We start from the raw sequence: 26,281 nt of genomic DNA, 5'->3' as shown, positions 1-26,281 counted from the left end.
TTCAGAAACAAGAACTCTTTATTTGGTTAAAAGGAGCACAGGGACATTTGACGACCAAATGGTTACAACTCTCTCTTGATAAGATCAAATCATAAGCATCAAAGAAATTCACTCATACACAAGAAGGAAACACCAGTTTAGTATCACAAACAAGCCCTCATCAGTGATGACTAGTCAACCATTAATGACCTACAACTCATGTTATGTTAACTTATATAATGTGTAGTTCTTTCCAATCCTACTGTGTGCTGTGCTTAGCATCTCACTCTTAAAAGCCACTCACGTGGTCCCACCTATCAGACCTGCTTTTCTATGGACTAAATTTAGCAGGAAAACCAGTGTCAGTTCCAGCCTCCAAACAGTTGTCTTGTTTGGTTGAAAAAGGAGGCTTCGCATTGATTCCAGACCCCTCAGAAAGCTACTTGCAGTTCTACAGGCAACATGTGAAGACCTATGATTTGTACTGTGTATGCTACCTTTTCTTTTTTTGTTGTTCAAGATTGACAACAATTAGTAAAATTATTTATTACAAAATCTGTTTAATTTTAAACTAAAAATAACTGTAAGGCACATGTCTTGCACAATTGAAATTAGACAGTTCTTGCCTCTAAAGAAAGTGTTTCAGGAGATTTGTACCACAGCTAATGAAACAGCTTCTTATTTCTGAAGAGATTTCCAAAACCTTGTACAACCAAAAACAGGGAAACTGAAAGATGAACTATTTCTAGAACAGGAAATTTTCTCCTCCTGTAATACTTCCATGTGTCTGTGAAAATTCAATGACACAATTATTTGATCAAAACAGCATGTATTGAAAAATGAAATGCCATAAAAATAAATATTAGAACAGTCCATTTTTATCAAACACCTAGGCAAAGGTAAAATATCTCTGCACACTGTAAATTTCAATACAATTTACATTACATTAAGTAGAATACAAGGTATGAAAGGTGAAGGAAATAAAAATAACTGCTTCCAACACATGTAACTCCTTATGTGTTGCTGGCAATTTTATCAGCACGGTCCATTCCATTTACTTGAAATTCGGGTGCATCCTTTAGCAAAATAAGCATGTCTCACACCATTATTAGCACTGCATACTTTGTAAATGAAATAATAAACATATAAAATTATTTTATTATTTGCCTCAAGGGGAGCTTACAGTTCATCTTGCAGATCCTTTGAAATTTCAAGCCATTCCAAGCTAATGTGTGATGCCATTCCTTAGGCTCATCCAGAATAATAAACGTACTTTTCTGGAGCCAAGTCAATGAATCATTAGACTTCCATGCCACTTTCCTTCCTCATGCTCTTTGATATCCACAACGTAGACTGGTTTGGGCTGGTTTTTGTTCTTCCTTTACTGAAAAACATAAGCAAAAATAAATTTAGTTACCAAAGTATTATTATTATCAAACTGATGTTGTCTTGGTCCAAATGGAGATACCTCAGACAATTATTATTTTTAAAAGTTCTTCTTTTCTGAACAGCATATTTTTGACTCCTGCAAAAAATCTAGATTATTCCAATGTGGGAAAATCATAAATAGTTCTTATGAATGTTGACTTCATAATTTATATTTCAGATATAGAGTTTGTACACACAATACCTGACATAGCATTAAAATTTTCATTTTATTTCTAAGAAACCTTTTATTTTAATCGATCAGTGATTTTTAAATCTTCCTTTTCAAATACCTTATCACAACAAATATTAAATTGAATATCAAATCAACCACACAAACAATATGGCCCTAAGTCTAAGGAACTGTCTACTTCTCTCCTCCATCAGTTTTCCTGCTCTAAGCTCTAGCCCCTTAGCCACTGAAAGCCTAAATGTGAACCAGTTCTTGAACTCAGCACAGGTCCACAGCACATTCACAGTCTGGTTAGGTAGGAGGATGTGAGTTTCTCCTCAGAGCCTGCCATGTAACAACGCACTTGCTAGAACTGGAATTGTAGCCAACATTTGTAGCCTGTGCAGAGTTCTGCTCATATTTCCCCTTAAAAAAAATTGTCTGCAAACTTCCTCCACCAGATTATCTGTCAAAATATGGTTTTCTTTGCTTTAGCTTCCTGAGGAAGAACTCTTACCTGGATTACTGGATTTCCCTGTCATTTGTCACAGGTCACCAAAAGATGCCCCACTCCCCACAAATAAATCACTTCTACCCAATCCTCACCATCCTACAGACAATGCAGAACTCCTTCAGAGATTGAAAAGAACTATTTTAAATATATGTACATATATATTATAACAAAATATCATTTAATTCACATCAAGTACTTTGTGGTTGATAAAATGTATCCCAAGCATATGTTCTGTACATATTCCTTAAATAAATAAGATTGACATAACTGTGTTCTACTAAGTCATCTTACATGGAAGGAAATATGCAAAGGAAGGTTATTTAGAGCTCCCTATTTGAGGTGGTAGAATAGTGGTCAAATTATTAATATGGCTTCTATTTGAAATTACTATTCCACATAAGAATCACTCCTAGTTAAGGGAACAAGAGTTATTTTGAACATGGTATGGAATGAAAGAAACCACCGTGTGTACCAGATTGGAATTTAAACTTTCTGCAAGGCACTCAGATGATAATGGAGAGGAGTCTTTGGTGATATTTCTCCTTGCTTTCCTGGAAGAAAGGAAAAGGGGAGGATCTAAGAACAAAGAATAAAGTGTTCATCCTGGTACCTGGAAATGTTCGCTTTTGGTTATTTTCTCACTCTGGAAGTTCCAAACCCAAAAAGTCAACAGATTGTTATGGTATAATCTAGGAGGTTTGGAATGAACGCAACCACAATAATAATATACTTGGAAAAAAAGTGAAACAAACTTCAGAGAAAATGCAGTTACATTACAGATGAGACTGGACATGTTCAGACTGGCATGCCTGTAGGCCACACGCACTATGCAAATGAGGATGTCTGAATTATATTTTCATTTCTCTTTTGCTGATTTGTTAATTATAAATATGGCTTCATTGTTAATCTGGGTTAGGAGGAAATGTATGTGCAAACCTCCATTTATGTCATGGCATTCATACTGAGAAATCTGGCTTCCCTCTATAGTATTGTAAATTAAGATTTTAAAAAGCTAGATATTTTCTAGCATGTTTATTCTGTACAAAATGTTGGAAAATTAATTTTCCTATGCTTCACATGCTAAGAGGACACAAATGTAATACTACTTTGCCATATATTGTCTTGCCATGATTAAAAATGCTTTAGGGCTGGACAGATGGCTGAGCGGTTAAGGCACTTGCCTGTGAAGGCTAATGACTCAAGTTCGATTCCCCAGTACCTACATAACCTGCATAAATGAGGTGGCACATGTGTCTGCAGTTCATTTGCAGGGGCTAGAGGTCCGGGAGTGCCCATTCTCTCTCTTTCTCTCTTTCTCTCTATCTGCCTCTTTTTCTCTCTCTCAATAAATAAATAAAATATTTAAAAAATGTTTTAACATCCCTTAGATACAGGTTAGATGCTTTTTACATTTTCCTTAAATTTTTAAATTTTTGTGTTTTCATTTTGTTGAGACAGAGTTTTGCTATGTAGCCCAGGCTGGCCTATAACTTGCCTCAGCCTCCCAAGTACAGGAGCTACAAGTGTGTGTACCTGGTCCTAGGGAAGAATCTATTACTTTTGTTTCAAAAAATGGACCTTTAGTCAAACAGTCACTTAAATATTTTGTATATATCCATAGACAAGTGCGGCTCTCACTTTTGGTCAGAAAGGCTTCTTTTGTAGTGGGTGGTGGTTAAAGCAGAGACTCAGAACTGGTGAAAATCCTAAAAAAATAGTTACTATTGGGTGTTGAGTCCCAAAGTGGACATATATATCACCCCTCTTCTAGAGACAGCAGGTCCACTACAATCAGAAACACCCAGTAGTGGGAGCACAAAGTTGTGCCCATTAGCATTCCGTTATGGGCAAGAAGAGGCTCAACTCTCCAATCTAGAGACTCCAGTTCTTCCTGAGGAAGCTATTGGCAGCTTATGCTTGCCAGTGGAGGAAGAGTTATTTTATTCAGTTGCATATCCACTGTGAAGTTGCCCAAGAGCAACCTCCTATCCACCATGCTCATGCAAGCAACCCTAATTCAACTCAACAGTTCACCAAAACAAATGCTCATGAAAGTAAGAGGGGAACTCGTTGTATTGAAGTAGGTGGTTAGCAGGAGTGGTAAGGGGATAAGAGACGTTAATAGGGGGTGAGTATAATCAAAATAAAATCATATATATATAATATATTTATCAAAACTAAAAAAGTAAGAGTGGAAAAGACAAGTGAATAATTTAGAACTTGGAACAGTATTTATATGGATTTTGTTAATTCATGAATATTTCAAGGCTTATTTCAAAAAGGAAAATGAAATGAAAAAAATCATTTTCATTTTCAGGCCCTTCCCTGATGCAGGCATTTCTCTGACCAGGCATTATTTCAGACCCTCTGAAAAAGATACCTAGTTTTACTCTAGCATACTGTGCTAATTTAAATAAATCTTTTTACTTTTCCCTTTGATATGTATTTGATTCTTGTTCTTTGAATTTTAATTGGTAAACTGACATACATTAAAAAAAAAAAACTGGCCTCACTGACTCCAGAGTACAGGAAAGCTGGTAATATGCCCCAGAAATCTTGATATTGGATGTATCACTTTATTTCAAAGTTTCTCAGATCTGAGAAATAGTGTCCAGGTTTTGTGTGCCTGTACTCTTATTTCTTTGGTGGGTGAGGAAGAGGTTTCTTTATTTTTTTTTTGTTTGTTTGTTTTGAGACAGGGCCTCACACTGTTGCTTAGGCTGGCCTAGAACAAATGGACATCCTCCTGACTCAGCTTCTTCACGTGCCAGCATTGCAAGCGTGAACCGCCATTTCCAACCCTCTGTTAGTCCCACTGCTCTTATTTTCCTGCTCTTTCTATTCTGTACATGTATATGGTGTGCACGTGTGCGTATACATGTGCTCATATGTGTGTGTGAACACATCCAATGTATAGATGTGCATGTGCATGCGCATGCATGTGGAGACTGAAGGACAATCATGGGTTCCCCATGAATAATGATAACTTTTTTTTTTTTTTGAGACAATTTCTTTCTTTGGCCAGGAGCTTAGCAATAGGCTAGACTGTCTAGCCAGTAAACTCCAGGGATCATCCTGTTTCCACTCCCAATGCTGGGATTACAGATGCACACACTGCCATGCCCAGCATTTTTACATAGGGTCAGGGAAACTCCAGTTTTCATGCCTACAAAGTCAGCACTTTACCCATTCAGCTGTGTTGTGGTTCAATTTTGCTACTCTTAAAAAGTCTTTTAAGGGCTGGAGAGATGGCTTAGCAGTTAAGCGCTTGCCTGTGAAGCCTAAGAACCCCGGTTCAAGGCTCGGTTCCCCAGGTCCCACGTTAGCCAGATGCACAAGGGGGTGCACGCGTCTGGAGTTCGTTTGCAGAGTCTGGAAGCCCTGGCGCGCCCATTCTCTCTCTCTCCCTCTATCTGTCTTTCTCTCTGTGTCTGTCGCTCTCAAATAAATAAATAAATAAATTTTTAAAAAAATCTTTTAAAAACATAACTGAAGCAAGAAGCCTAAGTCTTAAATTTTTTTAAAAAAAGAAAGAAGCAGATAGAAAGAGAGAGAATGGGCATGCCAGGGCCTCCGACCACTGCAAACGAACTCCAGATGCGTGGGCCCCTTGTGCATCTGGCTAACATGGGTCCTGGAGAATCGAGCCTCGAACTGGGGTCCTTAAGCTTCACAGGCAAGCACTTAACCGCTAAATCATCTCTCCAGCTCCTAAGTCTTAAATTTTGAAATGGCAATACAGGTCAGACTTCACTCATCAAGTCCTGTTTATATTTTAATTTTCAAAATCAGGGGACAGTACAGCACAATGCTGTGTTGTGAGCTTACAAGCATGCAAGTTTCAGAATCACTACATTCTAGCTGTGTGACTCAAAGAAAGTCACGTGAACCAAGCAGAACTCTTTTACCAACTGGAAACAGAAACCAATAAACAAACAGATCCTAAGATTAGTGAGGAGCAGCTGAGATGCTGCATGTCTGCCAGAATCAAGGTTGTGTGTACTGGACTTGTACTGGTAAGTATAAACACACCAACTTGTGTAGTTAATTTTATTATAGCATCTTTAAGATATCTGGAGGGCTACTTCAAGTTGTTGATCTAAACAGGAATAAGTTATTTACCTTTTATGTAGCATCTGGAAACAGCAGGTTCCAAAAGCAACCAAGATCAGTAACAGCAGTGGGATTGTTGGTATAATTACATAAATTAGATTGGGAATTATTCCTATAAAAGTAAAACAGTATGATTGTCCAATGTTCAGGAAAAAAATCTAACAGCAAAGTTACGAAAGTATTTCTCAAAGGACTAAGGTAAATAGCATTAATAGTAAGAATAAATCTTAAACACTGTTTACCCAAAATAACAAAAATGTAATGAAATATTGTATGCACATTCTGACAAAAAAGCATAGCTACAAGGCTGGGACAATATCCAGTGGTTAAGAGCACTTGGCAAGCATGAAGACTCGAGAAGGCCTGGGACTGTCTTGGTGTGATTTCCCAGGATCCATGTAAACAGCTATGTGCAGCATCTATGCCAGTCCTATAGGAGAGAGATCAAAGAATGGCTGGGACTCATGAAAAATGCATTCCCAGCTTGACAGAGACTGTCTGAAGGAAATGTACAAATCAATGGAGGAAGACACCTGACATTCTCTTACACATGAACACAGGGTGCATGCATCTGCACAGGCATGTGCATATGCCGCAAACACACCTTACCGCACCATGCATGCACATACACAAAATAAACACAGACCAAATTATAATTCCTGAGTCATAATGCTCAGTTCAATTAAATTTCCAATCCATCCAGGAACTAATTTTCATGTTATATTAATAATCTCATCTATCTTATTTCATTAATTCTTTATTCTTTATTTATTTATTTGAGAGAGAGAGAAAGAGAGAGAGAGGGAGAGAATGGGCATGCCAAGGCCTCCAGCCACGAAAAAGGAATCCAAATAAATGTGCCACCCTGTGAATCAGGCTTACATGGGTCCTGGGGAATTGTACCATGGCCTTTTTTCTTTGTAGGAAAGTGCCTTAATTGCTAAGCCATATCTCCAGTCAGTCCTCATTTCATTAATTCTCATCAATCATTAGACAATGCTGATAATTATGGAGTAATAATTATTAACATAACTGTTGACATATAGGATGAAGAAATCTCTTAGCTAATAAAAACAGTGTCATCATAATATGCACTTAGCTGGCATTAAGTAAACATATGCAAATATTGATGATATAGTTATAACCCTGAGAATCATATCTCCAAAGACACAATGGCATGCTCTTAATTAAATTCTAAATCTGAATCACCCTTTAATACTGCTCCATTGTACTGGCTAATGGTAAGTATTTTTAGCTAAATTAAAAATGTGTATCATCAGTTTCACACAGCATGAAATGACTATATTAAACATGCTGTCAGTGTCATTAGGGGGAGAATATCCGTAAGGTAATTTTTTACTGATAACTATAATTTGGTTTAGATATTATGAATGATGTTACAATCAGTTACCTGAAATGCTAAAGATAATAAGACTTAATATGTCTGCAGTAGGAAACAAATGAGAGTACTATGTAATTAGCTTGCAAACTAAAATTCACCAATATGACCAGTTTTAATAACAGTGATCAAAATGAACCACAACTTGTTCACTTTTATCACTTCTTTTGAAAACAGAGGATATATTCAATGAATTCCAGTGACAAAGAAATTCAGGAATACTTTGCTGTTTTGTTTACTCTTTTGAGCCTCCATCGCATGGTATTAAGCATTTTATGAATTAGCAAAACATTTCCTTAACAAGATACTGTTATCATTTCTCATATTGTGATACAGTCACAGAAAAGTCTTATCCACAGCTTGTAGATTTTGATACTTTGAGTCTTTGGCTGAATCTTCCCAAAACAACTAGGATAAATAAGCACTTCTGTCCAGCTGGCATTTGGATTTGGTTTAAAAAAAAACAAAAAACATTAAGAGCAGTGGCTGACTTTTGCGGATTTTCCACTGGAGATAGCATTTTGTTGACTTGGTAGGTGTTTGTGTACTAGAAGCAGATGGGTAGAGATACACATCTCTTCACAAACTGTTATGCAATGATGTTATTGGTACTATGAAATTGTCTGGGAAGGGAGCTGTATTTATATCAGGGAAGTCAACAAAAACTACAACTCAGTTCTACTGTATGCCTGCCTCCAGCCCAGTCAACCCTCAGACATTCATTAACACACCACTAGTGGCAGGCTCCCGAATACGCCAGCTTTCACAATGGCCACTACATAGCATTTGGATAAATGTTTTCTTGTGGATCCAGGTTTTACTGTGGATCACCTTATTCAATTCCAGATACTTGCACTTGAAATGGAAGTTGAAGAAAGCAAACCAGGTTCTTTAGTTCAGAATGTACCATAGTATAATTAACACTAAGTTCAAAAGTAAATTTCTATAGTTTCATAGTTCATGCACTACTTTTCTAAGCAACAAGAAAAATTTCTCTGGGGTCGACATGAAGCAGCGCAACAAACAACAGTTCTATGCTAGACACAGTCAAGATATAGGAAGGAATTACCTGCTTCGGTAACAACCACATTGTCATGGGTGTCTCCTGGTTGATTTGTAAGATGTGGCTTGTCAACAGGTTCTGTTGGATGAATCTCTGTAAACAGCACAGCAGTTCTATGATTTAATCATTGTGATTAAACAGTGAAAATATCAATAAAATAAAATTTATCATCAAAAGTAAACAATTTGATTCTGATTTCTGTACCATTTACAAGTAAGCATATATTCTGAATTTAAATTTACATACATAAATACTCATTTATATTTAAATAAAAGATCCCATTGGATAGTTCCCTTCATAACCCAAAACTGCATCTAGCAAATAATAGTGAGACTGTGGTGAAGGCAGCTGACTATGGAAATTATAACAAAGCAGACCCAAATTTAGACATGAGCAAGTAATAATTGGTAAATACAAGAAAGTAAGGCACTAAAAACAATTTACAGGGAAACAGAGAATATACTAGTGTAATATTTAAAATCTTTATTTATTTATTTGTATATTTATTTATTTATTTGAAAGAGGAGAAAGAAAGGGACAGGGAAAGAATGGATATGCCAAGGCCTCTGGCCATTGCAAACAAACTTCAGATGCATGTCTCACCCTGTGCATCTGGCTTATGTGGGTCCTGGGGAATCAAATGTATGTTGTTAGTCTTCACAGGCAAACATCCTAACCACTAAGCCATCACTCTAGCTGTCAGTGCAGTATTTATATTTGTCCTTGAAATATAAATTACAAGGATACTATCATTACCTGTGGGCTATACTTAGAATTGATTTATGATTCAGACCACAATGTTCTAAAACAATTTTATGTCCTATATAAATAATGCCATTATTAGATTTGCTCTCCAGTAGAGTTTGTTTTTGTTTCTTTTTAGTAATAATGAATGATGATTTGGGCTAGTGATGATTGGGCCCAGTAGTAAAGTGCTTGCTGTGTAATCAAGACCTGAATTCAGATGCCCAGAATCTGTATAAAAGTTGAGCATAATGGTAAGTGCCTACAATAACAGTAATGGGGAGGCAGAGACAAGGTAAATCCCCAAAGCTTCCTGGCCTGCTAGTTTATCCCACTCTATGAATTCTGGGTTCAGTGAGAGACTGTGACTCCACAAGTAAAGCGGAGACTGATTAAAGAAGACACCTGACTCCGACCTCTGGCCTCCCAGACATGTACACACACATGCATGGGCCCCTTCACACCTGTGTGCCCACACACATACAAAGAAATGTACAAATATACATGCACACCTCAAGGTGCACACAAAGGAAAAACGGGAGGAAAAAGGTTGACAAGTTTTTCTTTCTGGTATTATGAAACGACATTTTTTTCTAAACACAAAAATTCTTAGTATTTCTTACCATGATCTGCTACTACTGTCCCATTTATTTTTTTTCCCTTAAGGAACTATTTTTGTTATATCAACAGTTTAGAAAAAAAAAAAAACTATTAGTAAGGAAAATACCCAGCTAGACATGGTAGTTTACAGCTGTCAGGCTAGCACTTGAGAGGCTAAGGCAGAAAGACCACCATGAGATGGAGCCCAGCTTGTACTACATGGTAAGTTCCAGGCTAGAATGGGTAACAGAGTAAGACCCTATCTCAAAACAAAGTGCTTATTACTTTTGTAAACTGATGGACAGAAAAGAATTACATGTGACATTTTGTATAGTCTTTAGAATATAAAAAAAAATAAAGATTGTTTAATATATTATCAAATAGATTTGATTTATTAGGAGTTTAGTCATTTACTACTCAACAGTAATGGTTCAATTAAACTTAGTCCTGATAATTTAACACTGTTCTCCAATAGGACTTGGTTACTCTACAACTGTCAGAAATAGATGTTTCTGAACAAATTATAAATATGTGAAATCAATTAACATTTATTGGCTTGATTTAAATAATTTCAATAAACTACAGTGTTATTGATGTCAATGTAAAAATTTAATAACATAATTGCATGCATGCTATTTTTAGTATCTAGAAGTAAGAGTGCAAAGACAATCTTAATACAAATGTTAGATCCAGAAGGGACCATATGAAAAAGTATTTGGGTGGCATTATTCAACCTAAAGAATAGATATGCAGTTTACAGACCAATACCAAGAAATTGAAGAAAGAAAAACTATAAAAGTGGTATAAATGGATCAATGGTTTGTTTTGCTTTTACCATTTTAACCAATCATTGTAATAGATCTGTAGGTGCACAGGAGTAAAATATGAGACAAAGTTCATATGACAATGAAGTTCTCACAAAGTTGAACATACATTTCAAAAAATAATATATATGTATATATATATACTATATGTATAGTATATAATATATATATAGTATAAATTTTATATTCAGAATAGATTATATTTTCAAAATGTAATGTTTATTTTACTTAGTTGAACTCATTCCTATATCTGCCTCAACATTGTGGTCAAGCACTGACGATACAACTAAGGAAATTAGTTGAGTGAGTGTACTTCATAAATTGGAACTAAGATAAAGGATGGAGTACTAAAAAGACACTGATGAAAATATTGAGATGATACTAAGAAGGTTAACTATAACCCTGTATGACTAATATAGAAACAACTGATATACAAAACATATTTTAATAAATTTATCTTATTCAAACTTTGAATATGATATAAAAGATAAATCAAATAATAATTTTATATCTTTAAGCTATTACATAGGTAATGTTGACCCAGGTTACTAACATGAAATGAGCAAAATATCATAAGGTTGATAGAGTCTCCCTAATGGGGTAAGTGTGAATGCCAATAAAATAAGAAATGAACTGAAATACAATGAAAAGTCAAATAGTGATCTCAAATTTAAATAAAAAGGAGAGAGCAATGCTGTGTTAGGAATACTGTATAATAAACTGTTTCATTCAATAATTTTAACTACATAGAATGCTGCAAATTTAAAATATCACAGATTCTGAACCTTATATTTTTTTCAATAGAAAATTCAAAAGAATGTAAGTACATAACAGACTTAGATTTACAAAGGCTTCCAGGTGTGTAATGATAGATTTAGCACTAAGTACAAGTAATAAACTCACCAGGAATGTACAAAGTTGGCTAATATTCTCGAGAGCAGGATAAACATAAGAGAAAGGTAAACCTAATCCCAATAATCCCTTGTGCTTCATGGTTTTATGAGAAAAAGAATCATGTAATTTCAGAGAATAATGGAGACATCAGTACTTGGTTATAATTGCCTTCCATGAGTACATATTAGGAGGTCAAGCAGGCAGCTCTTCAAAGCAGTTAAAGTACTACTTTCAAACACTGATAAGAAGTGTAGCAAAACATACTTGAAAACTTAACTATTTAACATGATTTTCTAAAATAATCAAAAATATTAGTTTACATATCTTTGAATAGTTCTTCCTAGTCAAATATCAGTTTAGTTGAGGTGTCCTTTCCAAAGCAATTCAACCTTACTGTATGCAGCAGGAAACTACACTATTATAGTTTATGTCAATGCAATTTTTCTACTTGCAGTGTATGGTCAGTAAGTGGACATTTCAGAAGAAAGTTTACTAAGGTTGCATACTTCAAAGGATGGATATTGAGGGAGGGAGAACATGCCACATGACTTCATTCTTTTCATTGAAATGCAAGCAACTGTAAATCAGTTGGAGGACCACACGTTAAACTTAAGCATTATGCTGTGATATATTCAGCTAATGTGTCTCTAGAACGTTGCTCTAGTCCAACACCAACCCAATCCCACTTTCAACCCATTGATTCTAAGCTTTTTTAATAAACATATTTATCATTTATAAAAATCTAATTACAAAAGCAAAACGTGGTCATAATTTTATAAGATTCCCTTCTAGTTAGCTCATGGTGTAGTTTGCTCTATCACAATATGTCTCAGTAAACTGGCAGGACAAAGTGTAAGGAAAAAGAGTGAAGGGTAGAGAACTTAAATGATCAAACCTAACATAAGTCAGGGGGCACAAGACCTGCTATGTGCATTAGTGAGGTGTCTTACCTGGCTCATACTTGCAGATGTAGTTGTGCTTCATGTTGCACCTGTCGTCATTCCACTGGTAAAGGTAGGGACCCCCGAGGCCAGGATTGGCAGTTGGTTGATGATACATCACCACACACTTCTCGCTTCCACAGGAAGGTTCATCCGTGTACCAGTTCCTGAAGATAGCAAGCCACAGAGACACTTAGGGATCCCTCCCTGTGCACCCCTAAGCACTTACAGACCCTGTCCTAACTTACCTGAACTGGGAGGAGCTTCCGTCAGACCACTGGTAGAGATCGGGGCAGGCACCTGATTTTTGGCCATCTCCATTTCTCCAGAGTCCAATCCAGAAGTCACCATCCGAAATCCCTGTTCCAGGTTTGGTCAGGTTCTGCAACATGCTCTCTATGAGCTTCTGTTCTGTCTCATCCTTCAGGCTGAGCAGGACACCACCCTCACTCTCGCAGGCCAGGCGTGCCTCCTGGAAGCTCACACGGCTGGACAGCTCATGGAAGTAGGCCATTTTGTAGCAGGGATGCTTCACATCAGCAAAGCACACCTTTTGACCTGGAAAGATCCACATATTGATTGTGAGGACTATATTCATAATTCCACTATTAAATAAAACTAACCATGTGCTGGAGAAATGGCTTAGCAGTTAAGGTACTTGCCTGCGTAGCCTAAGGACTCAGGTTTGATTACTTAGTACCCACATAAGCCAGACGCACAAGGGAGTACACACAGCTGGAGTTCCTTTGCAGTGGCTGGAGTCCCCGGCGTGCCCATTCTCTCTCTCTCTCTCTCTCTCTCTCTACCTGCCTCTTTCTCTAAATAAATAGATAAGTAAATATATAGATAAATACAATGTAAAAATAAAAAAAAACTAGTCAAAACAGGTGGCTATCAAGAATGATCTACTCATCCAGTAAGTTTGTAAAAATCGCTTTCTAGCCTATTACTTTCCACTTGCATAAATAAACTGAATTTGTAAACTTTATCATAAACTTTTAAAACACAGCACTTAAAAGAAATAATTTCAGAATAGTTTCAGAAGTTAATTCTCAAGTGAAAGTAGTTAAAGAAGTGTGTGTGTGTGTGTGTGTGTGTGTGTGTGTGCGCTAAAACATTATAGTTATGGAAGAACAAGTAATTAACTTAAGTATCAAAAGAAGTAGAATAAAATTTAAGATGTTAAAAAGAAAGCTGAAAGTGGCAAATTATGGTGTAAAGATTTACTTTGTGTATTTCTGTGAGCAAAACCATTAAAACTCAAAGCTAATAGAGGCTAGGGTGAAGAAAACTATAACAATGGACAATCAGTATATCATAGAAGTAATGGAAAAAACTTCGCTACCTGAAAAATATTACAAGTTATTTAAGTACTTTCTGTTTTCCTCAAATACAGTGTGTAAAAACTCTAATACTTAGGACAACAATTTCATTTTACCAAAACACCTCAGAGAAGTCATTAGTTCTCAATGAAAACCCAAAATTCAAGCTTGGACAACAATGTGCTTAAAGTGAGGATATACGCAAAAATATCTCAAAGGTTAGAAAACAATGAAACAGAAAACAGATTTATCAGTAAATCAAAGAGACAGTAAAGTTCTATCAATGGTTAATTATTGCCTTCCTGAGAATTTGGATGCAGGCAGGAATTGGCTTAAGTTTAGTCAAACTTATTTTTCATAAATATCTATATGGACAATTCTAAACAAAAATCAGTAATAAATATTTACCAGACTTGAGAGTAAATTATTTAAAGCTTAAAGAGATCTGACTCAAGCACATACTAAAATGCCTGGTCAGATTAAAGTTAGTTCATTTTTAACTATTAAAGGAATAACATTATACTTTTTTTTAAAAAATATTTTTTGTTCATTTTTTATTTATTTATTTGAGAGTGACAGACAGAGAGAAAGACAGATAGAGGGAGAGAGAGAGAATGGGCGAGCCAGGGCTTCCAGCCACTGCAAACGAACTCCAGACGCGTGCGCCCCCTTGTGCATCTGGCTAACGTGGGACCTGGGGAACCGAGCCTCGAACCGCGGTCCTTAGGCTTCACAGGCAAGCGCTTAACCACTAAGCCATCTCTCCAGCCCACATTATACTTTTAAAACCATTTCCACTCAGAATTTCACTAAAGTTAAATAAAAATTTACTTAACTAATATTAACTGTTCAGGGCTGAGGATATAGCTCAGTGGTAGAACACTTCCTAGAAAGTGCACAGCCCTGGGTTAACTTCCCAGTACTGCCAAAACAAACAACTATAACTGAAATTTAAATAATTCCTGAGACCCCTGAGTAAAATTTCTCCTTGTTATCAAAGTTCGTTGTAATATCATACATCTACTTCTGATCTTACATATTTGAAATCATAAATACTCTGCAAATTTGGATGTTCCTGTGGGTCATGCTTAAGCCAAATTTTATTTACTTTTTATTTATTTTTTTTTTATTTGTCAAGGTAGGGTCTCACTCTAGCCCAGGCTGACCTGGAATTCACTAGGTAATCTCAGGGTGGCCTCGAACTCATGGTGCTCCTGCTACCTCTGCCTCCCAAGTGCTGGGATTAAAGGCATGCACCATCATGCCCGGCTTTATTTATTTATTTATTTATTGTAGGAAAAGGCAGATAGAAAGATAGAGAGAGGCTCCTAACCACTGCAAAGAGCCTCCAGATGCATGAGCCATCTTGTGCATATGAATTACATGGGTCCTGGGAAATCAAAAATCAAACCTGGGTCCTTTAGCTTTGCAGGCAACTGTCTTAACCTCTAAGCCATCTTTCCAGCCCTGAATCCATGTTTTAAAAGGAGATTATTAGAGTAGATAGGATTTATCCAGCTCCTAGTGTAATATAATTCCAATTTTTTATACAGGTAGGGTCTCACTCTAGCCCAACCTGACCTTGGTATTCACTATGTAGTCTCTGGATGGTCTTGAACTCATAGCAATCCTCCCACCTCTGACTTCTGAGTGTTGAGATTAAAGGCTTGAGCCACCACATCTGGCTCCAATTTAAAAAAAAATTTTTTTTGTTTACTTTTATTTATTTGAGAGCGACAGAGAGTGAGAGAGGGGCAGAGAGCAAGAGAGAGAATGGGCACGCCAGGGCTTCCAGCCACTGCAAATAAATTCCAGACACATGCACCCCCTTGTGCATCTGGCTAACATGGGGCCTGGGGAATCCAGCCATCTTTCCAGCCCTGGCTCCAATTTTTATACCTGTCCTTGGTCCTCTACTTTCACCATGAAGAATGTATGCTAACATTTTAAAGACTGCCTCCAGAGTGATCATGCTATGATGTCTTGGTTTTTCCTCTCTTAATTTTTAGAGCAACTGGGGTCTTTCCCTTTGACTCTTTTCTTATGTGCCAAATACTATACTATTTAATATTGCTCTCATTTTAGCTTAAATTTAGCACTGGAAAACAGTTAAGCATGTTATTAAAAAATAAGAATAAACTACTTTATGCTGAGTTAAAAACATAAAGAATCTTTACATGAACATTTTTCTTATTATGTTTGAAGACCTCTCTGTGCACCATCTTTTACTTTTGTAACCTATCAGAAACCTTGTCAGTAGTAGTAGAGGGTAAGGGGACATATGCCAAAATACTAACAAGGCATAAAGTGTTCAAGCTTTGTTCTCTTAATTATAACACCGGGCCAATATATCACATCTACTCTGCCCACCCCCCAAGTTGCAGTGAATGAGCTAGGGTGACAAATAAACATAGGAAAAATCAGAAGTAAGCAGGCCATTCACCTCGCAACAGCATTCAAGATCTGGACACAAACATGAAATAGTGATTCCAGCATTGCAAACAAGCCAAGCAATGGTTCCCTTTGTCTATTGAACTCTCATCTGTACTAAGAGCTGCATGCCAGAAAGTAAAAATAAATTAATAGGTTAAACTCATTATAAAAAATGAATATTGATGACCATGAGAAATCAGTTAAAGGCCAAATAATTGAGAGTTGAGATGGGCATCCTACTGCTTGTCTCTTTAAAATTCAATATACCATACTAAAGATTTCTCCTTTTGTATTAGATTTCATTATGATTTTTTAGTTTAAAATGTTTTATTTTCCTGGCAATATTCTGAAAATTCAACTGAGCCTATATTTTAATGCATGTATTTTTGAAACAAGTGATCAGTCTATTTTCATCCAGCACATCCTTTACATATTTCTCAAAATATATCTTAACAACATTCCCCTGGGTTTCCAACTTTTCACTCTGAAAATATTCAATCTTGTATTTAATTCCAGCACTTTGGAAACATCACATGTTTAAAGATTATTTTACAAGATGTCAACTGAAACAGAAACAGACTCACCAGATGTTTAAATGAGTAAATTGTGTTTGTTAAAACAAAGCCACTCATTGAGATGACACTGTGGTATGGTTTTTAAATTTCTAAAATTCAACACCAATTATCTTTGCTATACTGAAAGATAAGCACATCACCTACAAACTACATAGGAGAGTTTTAAATATTATATGGATTCCTACCATTATGTTAACATGCAGAAATAAAAATGAATCCACAGGAGTTGCATCTTAAACAATCAACAACTAATCCTGATGAGTCCTGAATAATAAGGCTGCCTTGGCACTGTCTCTGCCAGGCAATCCTGGGTTGTAAATGGCGTCATCAGTGAGTTCTAGGTGGAGGAATGAAGATAGGGACAACGTCACAGAACAAGGGTGCTCAAGGGGACTGGTGCAGCAGGCTATTTTTAGCTAGGACACATATATTCACCTCTAAGGGTTCATGCCAGCTGAGTTGTCATGTTTTAATTGGAAAGTCAAGGCCAGTTCAGCTGGAGTAAGGCAGTACCCATGGAACTATAGATATATTGTGCAATTTTATGGTTGACATATAATCGGTTAACACTGACACCATGGATTTCTTTATGTCCAGTTGTATTTTACTACTGATTTCCACATTGTGCAAATGCGGTTCAGGCTACAGCAAAATGAGCAGGACAGAAGCTATGCGAGCTCAGCTGATCCCCTTTGGCCGCCATCACTCCAACAGCTGGGAAACAAATGTCACCTAATTCCCAGAAAAGTTCTGCTAATGCACATCTGAAAGTGACTTTCCCACTCCTATAAAAGACAGTCTTCCCAGAGAACTAGTATGATGACCTCCCACTTGGCCTGTGGCATCACATGCAGGATTTTTCCTCTTTCACATATCATACTCAAATAAAATCTCCCACCCATGTTTTATGGGGTAGGTAAGTTTATTCAGAACCATATAGTAGCTTTTATTATAACAAGATTCCATGTGTACTGGGTAACTATTAAAAAAAAATTGGGCTGGAGAGATGGCTTAGCGGTTAAGCACTTGCCTGTGAAGCCTCAGGACCCCGGTTCGAGGCTTGGTTCCCCAGGTCCCACGTTAGCCAGATGCACAAGGGGGTGCATGAGTCTGGAGTTCGTTTGCAGAGGCTGGAAGCCCTGGGGTGCCCATTCTCTCTCTCTCCCTCTATCTGTCTTCCTCTGTGTCTGTCGCTCTCAAATAAATAAATAAAAAATAATTTATAAAAAAAAATTATTGCCCAGCATCATGTTGATTTGTCTGCAAATATTTTCTACTCCTAATTCTAGAACATTGAGAAAAGTGAAGCTCCAAATAATATATTCAGACTTAATTTAATGCATACATTCTGATTACGTGCAAGGAGGCAAATAATCATTAAGTATAAATAATGTGAACATATTTAAGATTCCTGAACTTAGTTTCTGTGAAATCATGGAAAGACATATCTGCCCCCCCTCCCCCTGCCGATCACATACCTAAGGCTGGAGAGATGGTTAGAGGTGTTTGCTTATATTTCCATATACATGCCTGTGCATACTTAATGAGCTACTTTGGAATAATGTCTATTAAATAAACATTCCTATCATTGTCACAAGTGAGATTCTGTAGCTATTCCTATGAATAGATTATAACATATTTTTTCTTAGTTATGAAAAATTCTCCAGGGCTAAATACTGGTAAAGCTTTTAAACTGTTTTTGGCATTGATATAAATTCAAGGGCAAACCCATGCAGTCCCTGCAGCTTGATTTTTATTGTTGAATGTAAACAATCCATATTTTGTTTGGTTTTACTTTGCTCATATTATTAACTTTCTCATTGTTGAATGCTCAGAAGCTAACTATGAGCTTAACAAAACATAGTCAAGATGAGTATTGAATATAGAGTATATTATTCAATAAAATCATAGAAATATATTTACTACTGTCCAGTTACAACTTAAAAAAAAGGATTTGTTTTATTATCTGTGTGTGTGAATGCACATGTGTGGATGTGTATGATGTGTGTGTATGGACATATAGAGGTCTGAGGTTAACCTCAGCATGTTAGTGCTTTCCCTCCACCCTGCTTTAGTGAGGGTCTCCCTTGTTATTATTTTGTGTTTGCTGATGGTTTCCTGTGTGCAGTGTATCTGGTCTGCAAGCTTCTAGATTCTGCTGGCTCCACCACCCACTGGGGGTCACAGATGTATGCACCACTTTGTACTCATGTGGGTACTCAGATGACAAACTCAGGATGGCAGACTTACAAGTAAGTCCCTTTTGTCTCAGTGCTTTCTACCCATCCCCCAAATGTTTTATGAATAGGGTAAATCCCTAAATCAGGAAGGCTCCTTTTTGTATATTTTACTAGAATGCCAAAAATTTCTACTATTGTCTTGCTAAAAAAAAAAAAAAAAAAAAAACCTGAAATGAATGTGACTGTGACAGTGTATATAAAATGTTGCATGATTTCTGGGAACAATTGCAGTCATTCAAGATTCACTTAGTTACAGGGTACTGTAGCTACAGTCCATTCTTTCACAACTACTCTGTAGTCAGTGGTCAATTGTGGGTGGTCATGGTGACTACTGACCTGCTTTGTCAAGTTGGAAAATATCACAAGTTTCTGTGAAGGGCTATGACTCGTTTTGAAAAATATTAATGTTTGAGCCAGGCGTGGTGGCACACGCCTTTAATCCCAGCACTTGGGAGGCAGAGGTAGGAGGATCACAGTGAGTTCAAGGCTACCCTGAGACTCCATAGTGAATTCCAGATCAGCCTGGGCTAGAGCAAAGACCCTACCTCGAAAAACAAAACAAAACAAAACAAATTTAATGTTTGAAACAGAGGTAGGAACCATAAATTATAAACAAGCAGTAGTGTGACTTTCAGAGATCACAATTCAAACATACAATCAAATAGGCCTAGATTTGAATCTCAGTTTGATACTTGACCTGCAGGTAGTTGGAATTCCTTAAATGTTTCTAGCTTTGGTTTGCCCATCCAACAAATTAGAATTTTATAGAAACAATGATAGTACCTGTCTGAGATTTATGAATTTAGAGTGTAGGACCTCACTTCTAATATAATCCAGACTGTAGGGCAAATTAGGAACAGAGGGCACTTGTGTTGACAGATGGCTTAGGGTGCCTCCTTATACACTATTCATTCTGAAAAGTTGCCTTGGCCTCCATAAGCCTCAACTCTAAGCACAGGAAATGCCAATCTGAGCTCTTCCTTCTCCTCCTCCTCCTCCTCTTTTTGACAGGTACCTCAGCACATGTGACAGGTCTCATGAAGCCTTTTATTCCTCCCAGCAGCTCTATGATGCAGACATTTGCATCATGTTTATAAAATGAAGAAGTGAAGAAAAGTTCAAGTTTTCCCATGTTTACTCAGCTCACAATTGTCAAAGCCAGTGTTTGTAGCTGGCTCATTGGCTGTGCAAATCGTTTACCTTGATTTCTCTGCTGCTACCACATATGTTTCAACATAATGGTGACACACTTTATAACAGTAAGATTGATAATTGCATACCTTATGTATGCTTGTGTTCTGAGCAATTGTATTGATCTTTTTTTGATTCCTGGGCAATAATATATGCAATTAGTTGTGTATTGAGAACTTGTTTCTAAGCAGGAATTAAATTTTATTTATTTATTTTTTGCTGGATATTTAGAGTTAACATTGGGAAACCCCTACCTCCAGTTTGCAAACTATATATGACCTTGATGACTTTTCGTTGTTACTGTTGTTTTACGAGATAGGGTCTCATTCTAGCCCAGGCTGACCTGAAATTCACTATGGACTCTCAGGGGGGCCTCGAACTCACAGCGATCCTCCTACCTCTGCCTCCCAGGTGCTGGGATTAAAGGTGTGTGCCACCATGCCCAGCTCTTGATGGTAGTTTAAGCCACTCCTTCATTTTCCCAATAAAACAAGTAGGACTTAAGTTGTTTTCTCAAATACAAAGACTATAATTGTAGTCAAGTTGTTAAACTGTGTCATATTGTTATGAATTTTAAAAATGTAAAACAATCTCACCTCACAGCTGTGCATGCTCATCCACCTGTATATGAATGTCTGGCACAGAACAGAGTTGTAAACAATAAGAATCATTAGTGATGCATGAGCTAGTTTCCTCTTTTATTATTCATGGAAACTTTTCTAATTTTAATGTAGAGATATTACCATTTTTGGGAAATTGTGAAAACAAAACCATAAGATAATGATGAACAGTGGATAAGGAATAGTGTCTCTGATAAATGGGTGGCTTATTAAATGACTAGTCATAAGATTAATTTGTCCCCTTCTTGCCCAAGAGATACTTAAAGTAATTGCCTCTTTGGAAACTGTACTGTCATCATTTTGTGCTTTGATGATGTCATGGACTTGTTCTGTAAGCTGGGATAGCTCAGCAGGTTCCCCTGAATCTTCCTAGTATTATACTCCTATTCAGGCTGCTGATTAGATTATACATTATATAACCTATGCTATACTATATTATTTATATTATATTATATATTATATTACTCTTCAGGCTGCTGATCATAATTTATGACTCTGCTATATCCCATGTTATCTACATGATAAAAATGAGATCTCTAAATCACTTCAGATCTAAAATCAAATGCATACCAGTGTTGTATAGTTAAAGTTGTACATATTAATGTGTTCTGGAGGAAATTGAAGGTGTCATGAAATAGTTAATGCCATTTTGCAGCAGGAACATATTGGGGGTTACTGCTCTGAATGCTAACAAAAAGACAGCAAAAATGAAACATAGTACATCTAAAATCTTCTATTTTTAATATCACTTGTTCAAACAGTTCCTTCCCAATGAGAGACCTTAATTTTTAATCCCCCTTTTTTTACATTTATTTGTACACCGTAGTCAAACTCTGATCTTTGTCCTAAAGAATATGTCATTTCCAACAGGGTTCTTCCAGAGTTAAATGATTACAGAGGCCCTACAGATATTCTCTAAACATCTGTGTGGATTAAGAAATCAGCCTACTCTCTAAGAACTGTAATTTCCCACTAAGAATCATAAATTCAGTAAATACTCTGTGATCACTAACATCATAGTTTTATCATAAATGTTGAACGCGTGTGTGTGTGTTTGCTTACTCATTAATCATTATACTATCTTAACATGCTATTAAATCATATGTAGGTAAGATATGATGATATTGTTGGAAATGTTACTTCTAACTAAAATATGTTCCCATTAGTTTGAAACAATGCTCTGAATTTTAAAGATGGTGCATTTTACTGTACTAGGAAGTATCATATTGAACATTTTGAATTACTAAAAAGAATTTATAGAGACTTATTTTTCTATTGTGAGCATGGTGGGTACATGATTAAGTATACTACATAGGCATTAGAAATCGCTGTGTTGAAATTTAGTAAATACAAACTTTATCCCATATGCTGCATGTTACAAATAATGAAAGCTAAAAAACAACAAAAAAAAAAAACAAAAAAAAAACTGCTTCATTTCTCCTCAAACACTTGAGAAAAGATTGAGTAAATAGTCTGTAGTGTCTGGAAAAGTTTGGTGCACCACTGAGAGCTGAACATTCAACAGGCGACATAAGACATGTTAGGAAATACTGCTTCAAAAATAGCAGGTTTGGATCTGCTCTATGCTCAGCCCAACTTGGCTTAAATTTATCAAAGTATAAAAGTCACAAATCAATTTAAAGATGGTTGAATTTCAATGTGAAGTTTATCATTCAATACAATTAAATCATTTGTGAAAGATAAGTAAGTGATTGTTATAATTTCAAGTAAACATCATCTGTGATAAATCAAATAGATCATGTTCAGTTAAGTAGAACTTTTCCAAATGTCACCTTTGAGATGCCTACAAATTGTTAAAAGTAACACACAAAGCTTGAGAATGATACATGTATAAATATAATGCAAATTAAACTTTTTAATCAACAATGTGCTTAACTTCTTTTTATATGTTGCATATGTTTTTCTCCATCAAATCTTTAAGGCATATAAATAAGAATACAGTCAAGGAAACCCTTCTTTTTGTTTAAAAGGCACCGTATGTTCAAAGCAGTCTGTTGCTGTTCATTTACTTGCATGAATAGTTCTGATAAGCAAAGAGCACCAGAGGAGGGAGTCCATCAGATAGATCTATGCAGGGAACTCTTTATCCTGTGCTAAGGAAAAGAGGAAAAGGACTTAATAGGTTCTGCACTTCCTGAGAAACAATAGTGGAGAACAATGGCTCGCCATTCTTTCAAGAATTTCGTTCTATGTGAACACCACAAATTGCTGAGATGTGTACCAGTAACCCATACACCTGATACGCTAGATTCTGCAGGTCTGGCTCTTGGGCTGATGGAGTTGTCATCATCTGTCATCTATCTCAGTATCCAGTGACACGTTGTACAAATGCACAGATGTGTACAGGCTGCATAAGCTTTTTTTTTTTTTCAAAGTTTACTCTTGAAAACGCTGTTAACCTATGTCCAATACTCGCATTGCTGCACTGTGGTGAGCACAACATGGGATTTGTACGACGGGAGCCATGTGCAGCCTTTATGTGAAACACTCGCTCGTCACGTTGATCCTAATAAGTATTGAGACAACAGCCTTCCTGAATTTCCCCAAAACTAAGCCAAGGTTGAAACGACACGATAAGCAAGCATCTAGAGAGAAAAGAGCAGACAAAGCGGGAAAGCTTGCCAACTTCTATCCATTCCTCTTGCACTGATGTGACAGACTTAATTGTGCACCTGCTGTATGCACGAGGCCACAGTGATTACCAAGTACGCCTCGACCCACTCTGGCTGGTTTCCTGAGACATGCCTAATTCTGAGTAAGACGTGCAAAGGACAAGCTTCCTTACACAAAGGCCGACTCCTGATCTCTGCCAATCCCGAGAACAAAGGCTGCGTGCCCAGAGTTCTGTGAAAGCCATTGGGACCTGGGCTGCTCTCAGAAGCCGTCCTGGTGAACATGGTCGAGAGACTGGAGCGGCGCCAGGCCAACAAGGGGTGGCATTTGAGCTGCGGCTCTTCCGTCTGGGGGCTGCCCCTGCCTTCACCCTGCCCCACCCCTTTTGCTAGTGCCCAGCCCTTGTCTGCCTTGTGGACAACTAACTGTCTTCCAAAGAAAGTGCAAGTCGCTTCTGGAGCAAACTGCACTGCTCCTGACTTAGCAAGAGCTTGCTGGGCAGCAACCAAGCAGGGCACTTGCAAAAATGTTCTAACTTTCCTCTGTCTTGGGAGGGCGAGAGGGAAGAACAGCAGTAGGATCCATTTTTCACCGCCTCCCTCGGCCCCCTTTTCTGGGTACAGGTTTCCAACCCTGGGACTGGTTCCCTACCCGTAGGTCAGGCTGCCCCGCATGCAGTACCCCACGACCCCCTGGTCCAGCGTGGGCGGCTCTGCGCGTGGTCCCGGACTCACCGCTGACGACCCGGCGGGCGGAGGCTCCGTGGCCGCAGAGCAGCGTGGCTCCCAGCAGCAGAGAGATCGCCCTGAGCATCCTGGGGAGGCAGGAGTCAGCAGCAGGTGTCGCGTGGAGCAAAGACCCGTCCGCCCGCTGCGCAACCCGCCTCTCTAGCTAGCCGGACCCTCGCCGCTTCCCCCAGCGGGCGCTATGCCCTCCGCCCCAGCCTAGGTGCCCCGAGCCCCGCGCGCATCGCCTTCGGCTGGGATCTGCTGCTGGGCTGCCGGTGCCGCGCGCGGGGTCGTGGGGAGGCTGGACCAGATCTCACAGCCTGCGGGTGTGTGGCGGGGACAGGGGCGGGGGACAGAACTCAGGAGTCCCCGTGTCTGTTGCAGCGGTGAAACAGGAGTCTCAGCTCGGACTCTTCTTTCTCCCTGGCCTCTGGGTACCAAGGGGATGTCTGTGCGCCCGCCCTGGAACCCACTCTAGCAGCAATAGCGGCTCTAAGCTGGCTGCGCCCTCTTATATACACCCACATTCCGGGATTCCGGCCCCGAGCTAGTAATAATTTTTAACTACTTCGTCTCTCCTGCCAAACAGAGCATCTAGCCCCTCCCCTAAAAAAAAATAAAATAAAACTGGAGCCACTTTGAATACAGTCCAGTCAGCAGTCCCGCCCCCTCCACTCCCCTCCTTCCCATCCCCTTCCCATAGGCCAACAGACTTCTATACTCATTTGTGTAAAACGTGACAGCTTTGCTATTAAACTCTGGCAAAAGTTGGCTCCATTTGGTTTTCTCAAAGATAAATGTCCACAGGGATGCCAAGCTGCGGGCCTTTCTCTTCTTGTGCTAAATTGCTTGATCATATGTATTAGGAGACGCAGAGCACTGGCCACTTTTTTAAGATGGATTGGCAGAGGGAGAGCCAGAGCCTGCTCAGTGAACTATGTAATGTGGCAGGTTTTTCCCCACCTAGGTTCTACAAATAGATCATTTCCAAGAAGTTTGTTGGGCTGTACTGCAGCCGAAGCAAATTGAAAAGAATTTTGCAAGCAAAAGTTTTCCCCAACTGATTCGAGTCTCAGTGTTTGCAACTGTAGAAGAAAAAAAAAATCATGACAATAAATGTTCTGCATTCTTGGGAAGTTACTGAATATAAAGTGAGTGTATTTTCTTTGTGATGATATGTCAGTAATCTATTGTTTCTACTAGGAAAAAAAAAGGCTCATTTTAAAACACATCAGGAGGACTGGAGAGATGGCTTAGCAGTTAAGACACATGCCTGCAAAGTCTAGGGAACCATATTCGATTCTCCAGGTCCCATTTAAGCCAGATGCACATGGGGGTGCATGAGTCTGGAGTTCCTTTGTAGTGGCTAGAGGCCCTGGCATGCCCATTCTTACTCTCTTTCTCTCTCTAGATCTGTCTCTAATAAATAAATAAATAAACAAAAATAAATCTTAAAACACATCAGGACATGTTTCCAAAACCTGATCCACTCTGTACTGTAACAGTCCAAGGGATGGTGGTTCACTTGCATCCTAGAGTACTGGAAATTCTACAGGAGTTTCTACAGAAGCCATGGTATGAAGACTGAAGTCGCACTGATAATGAGTGCCCATACAATTGTCCTTTCTGCATTGTGCCACTTAAACATGCCAGGATCTGTTAAATAAATCCAGCTACTCTAACGGGCAGCTCATTTTTCTCCAGCATCTAAGTCTTTGGTTTCCACGTGCAACAAGGATACTCTAAATATACATTGAAACACATTTTCAGCAAGGAGCAGCATGTACCCCCTCTATAAGAAAAATCTCATAAACAGATATTTTGGAATTAGGAGGAATTAACTGCTCTGTTCTAAAACAATGTGCACCCT

General features: G+C 38.0%; 1 protein-coding gene across 3 annotated transcripts; it reads right to left on the bottom strand.

The window, feature by feature from the left end:
• Chodl (chondrolectin) lies at positions 1-24,940 on the bottom strand. 3 transcript variants are annotated; one of them, XM_045149962.1, is made up of 7 exons: positions 24,418-24,940; positions 12,917-13,226; positions 12,678-12,835; positions 8,672-8,758; positions 6,213-6,315; positions 2,563-2,641; positions 1,262-1,363 (listed from the first exon to the last, which is right to left on the bottom strand). In XM_045149962.1, the coding sequence occupies exons 1-7, from the start codon at positions 24,494-24,496 to the stop codon at positions 1,361-1,363; spliced, it is 819 nt and encodes a 272-aa protein (XP_045005897.1). In that variant the 5' UTR covers positions 24,497-24,940; the 3' UTR covers positions 1,262-1,360. The 3 variants fall into 3 exon arrangements, with proteins under 3 accessions (XP_004654428.2, XP_045005898.1, XP_045005897.1); XM_004654371.3 differs by lacking the exon at positions 2,563-2,641 and having other exon boundaries at positions 1-1,363; XM_045149963.1 differs by lacking the exons at positions 2,563-2,641; positions 6,213-6,315 and having other exon boundaries at positions 1-1,363.
• Positions 24,941-26,281: the final 1,341 nt, after the last annotated feature.

Source organism: Jaculus jaculus, chromosome 5 (assembly GCF_020740685.1).
Source record: "Jaculus jaculus isolate mJacJac1 chromosome 5, mJacJac1.mat.Y.cur, whole genome shotgun sequence".
Taxonomy (NCBI): domain Eukaryota; kingdom Metazoa; phylum Chordata; class Mammalia; order Rodentia; family Dipodidae; genus Jaculus; species Jaculus jaculus.
The sequence above is the reverse complement of the archived record's forward strand: the minus strand, read 5'-3'. Positions and strand labels throughout refer to the sequence as shown.

Bases quoted from the DNA above. Each gene is read 5' to 3' on its own strand.
- Chodl (XM_004654371.3), bottom strand. From the start codon at position 24,496: ATGCTCAGGGCGATCTCTCTGCTGCTGGGAGCCACGCTGCTCTGCGGC. The intron at 6,316-8,671 runs GTAATTCCTTCC...TTACTTTTATAG, and splicing joins TGTGGTTGTTACCGAAGCAG to GAATAATTCCCAATCTAATT. The intron at 1,364-6,212 runs GTAAATAACTTA...TATGTTTTTCAG, and splicing joins TTCCAGATGCTACATAAAAG to TAAAGGAAGAACAAAAACCA.